At 36.6% G+C, this 2,309-nt stretch overlaps 1 protein-coding gene across 2 annotated transcripts in view; it reads left to right on the top strand.

Moving 5' to 3' along the window:
* Window positions 1-575: 575 nt before the first annotated feature.
* Window positions 576-2,309, top strand: part of LOC140336536 (rab GTPase-activating protein 1-like) — a 173,029-nt gene continuing 171,295 nt past the window's right edge. For both annotated transcript variants that reach the window (XM_072419708.1, XM_072419709.1), the window contains exon 1: window positions 576-638. In XM_072419708.1, the coding sequence (XP_072275809.1) occupies window positions 582-638 (57 nt within the window). In that variant the 5' untranslated portion in view covers window positions 576-581. The remainder of the gene's footprint in view (window positions 639-2,309) is intronic.

Here is a 2,309-nt window from a genome sequence, read left to right as displayed (position 1 = left end):
GTAGATGGCGCTGTGTCTTCCTGTAAACTGTGTAACAATCTTATGTCCCGGGTCTCTGAAACCAAGTGTTTGTTGCATGTTTTGTGTGGAGACACCATGGTGTGACTTGAATATAAACCAAATTCTTTTTCTAATGTCGTTTTGAGGGGACATTTTAGTATCGCCTGTAAAGGTCAAACAATTTATGTAACTGCTAATTCTGCATTGTTTTGATTTCTCAAAGTCCATAAATACTTCCATTAAATGCTGTCCAGAACCTCAACACTTCTGAGAATAGTTAACACTCCATTCTTCCCTATTGTACTCTGTGGCTCCTCCTACTGACAGGACACAGGAGTGATGGAGGGAGGGGTTGGTGGCATGAACTACACAGCGTAGTGGGTTCAACAAGTACAGAAAATAAGTTTCTAGACTTCATCGGGTGATTTCTCTACATGACCACGTAACAAGAATTAACAATTTACATTATGCTTTGCAGGGACAGCTCTTTTTCTGTGTTAGATTTATTGTATGTTATTGTGTTGTAGTATGTATAGAAATAATAACAATATTTTATGTCATTTTATAACAGGTGCTTTGGGATGCTTCTCAGTCCAGGCAAAAATGTTAAGAACAGTGACATGCATCTTCTGGATATGGTAAATAATATATTGTGTCCTTCGCTATGTTAAATACCATAGTGTTATTTTTTTTTTGTAGAAATGTTAGGACTAAAGGTGGATTTAGCAGTAACTTTACAGATTGCCCAAATTATTTCATGATTAGTTCATACCCTGTGTATTCTCTGTGTTTTATGGTCTTCAATAAGCAAATAATTCTCCCTGCTGACTGGAGAGCTGTGGTTCTGACTCCATAGGGGTGATGTTGGACATCTGCAGAAGAGATCACTTCACTATAGAAAGTAAAGGTCCAATTTTGCACCTGCCAGCAGGGGTCAGACTTTTCTATTTAGGATGTGGCTGATTTTTTTAAAATTGGATTTGTAAAGGATTTATGGGATTTGTATATTAGTAATAATAATAATAATAGTATTTTGACCAAAACCTGAAATCAATCAAAACAATTGCCTTTGTTTTTTTGCAAATGTATATTTTGGGGCAGAATAGCTGGAGAATGTTTTTTGAGTGCATTTTTCTATAGATTTAGTTAACCATCATATGAAATTGAAAGCTATGTTTTCTATCATTATCTATACTTCAAAAAGGCTCAGCAACAAAATATTACAGATAGTATAATAAACAAGTGTGTGTAACATTGAATACTGCTAGTCAAATATAAGGATCAATTTAAATAATAAATAAATACATATATAGAAAATCACATAGGAGTATGTTTATAAAGATGGGGATCTGACATTCACTGGTGGAGATTTATTTACTACCATTGAAACACATGGACCTGGAAGATTCTCCTTCAACGAATGTTTCAATGAATATCTCATTCTCTGCTTTATAAATAGACTGCATAATGTATGGCTAGCATTATAACTTTCATTGGGATCTATGTATCTCATTCAACTGGGCTTTAAACAGTTTACCAATAAATACAGGTAGTCCCCAGGTTACATACGAGATAGGGACTCTAGGTTTGTTCTTAAGTTGAATTTGTATGTAAGTAGGAACAGGTACTATATTTTATTAAATGCAATTAGGAGAGATGTTTGTCTCAACATTTTATTAGGCAGCGTGGTGTCAGTTACTGTATAAAATCGTTACTGTGAGTTGAGTTAATCACAAACAAAGCAAAAAAAAAAAAAACTTTATGGAGCCTAGACATTCATTACCTTCTGGAGCAAGCTGTGCTTTGATATGAAAAAGAAACAGCTGTAGAGATTGTTTTGGTCATTAAAGAGTTACAAGAGGCTGCAGAAAGATCTCACCTCCCCCCTAATATCACCAACAATGTCAGCTGTGTTTAGCAAAAGGTTTCTTCTGTAAATAATGCAAACTGCCCCCCTCCCCTATTCAAGCCTCTGTTCTCAATTCTTATCTAGGAGGTGCCCGTATGTTGTATGTCCTTAACCGTGGGACTACCTGTATATCTAATATATTCATGTACAGTCAGGGAAAGAAGTATTTGATCCCCTGCTGATTTTGTATGTTTGTACAATTATAGACTGGTAATTTCTTTGTCAGAGGGTATCTTCCGCTTCCTGCCACCTTCCGCTACCCCCGCCCTGCAAATCCCTGACCCTGGCTCAACAATCACACCAAACAGCTACAAAAGTCTGTTCGTGCAGCTGAGCGCAAGTGGAGGAAATCTGGCCTCAGCGCTGACTTAATGGACTATAAAGCCAAGCTTCAAAGCTT

The sequence above is a fragment of the Pyxicephalus adspersus genome, chromosome 8 (genome assembly GCF_032062135.1).
Source record: "Pyxicephalus adspersus chromosome 8, UCB_Pads_2.0, whole genome shotgun sequence".
NCBI lineage: Eukaryota > Metazoa > Chordata > Amphibia > Anura > Pyxicephalidae > Pyxicephalus > Pyxicephalus adspersus.
The sequence above is the reverse complement of the archived record's forward strand: the minus strand, read 5'-3'. Positions and strand labels throughout refer to the sequence as shown.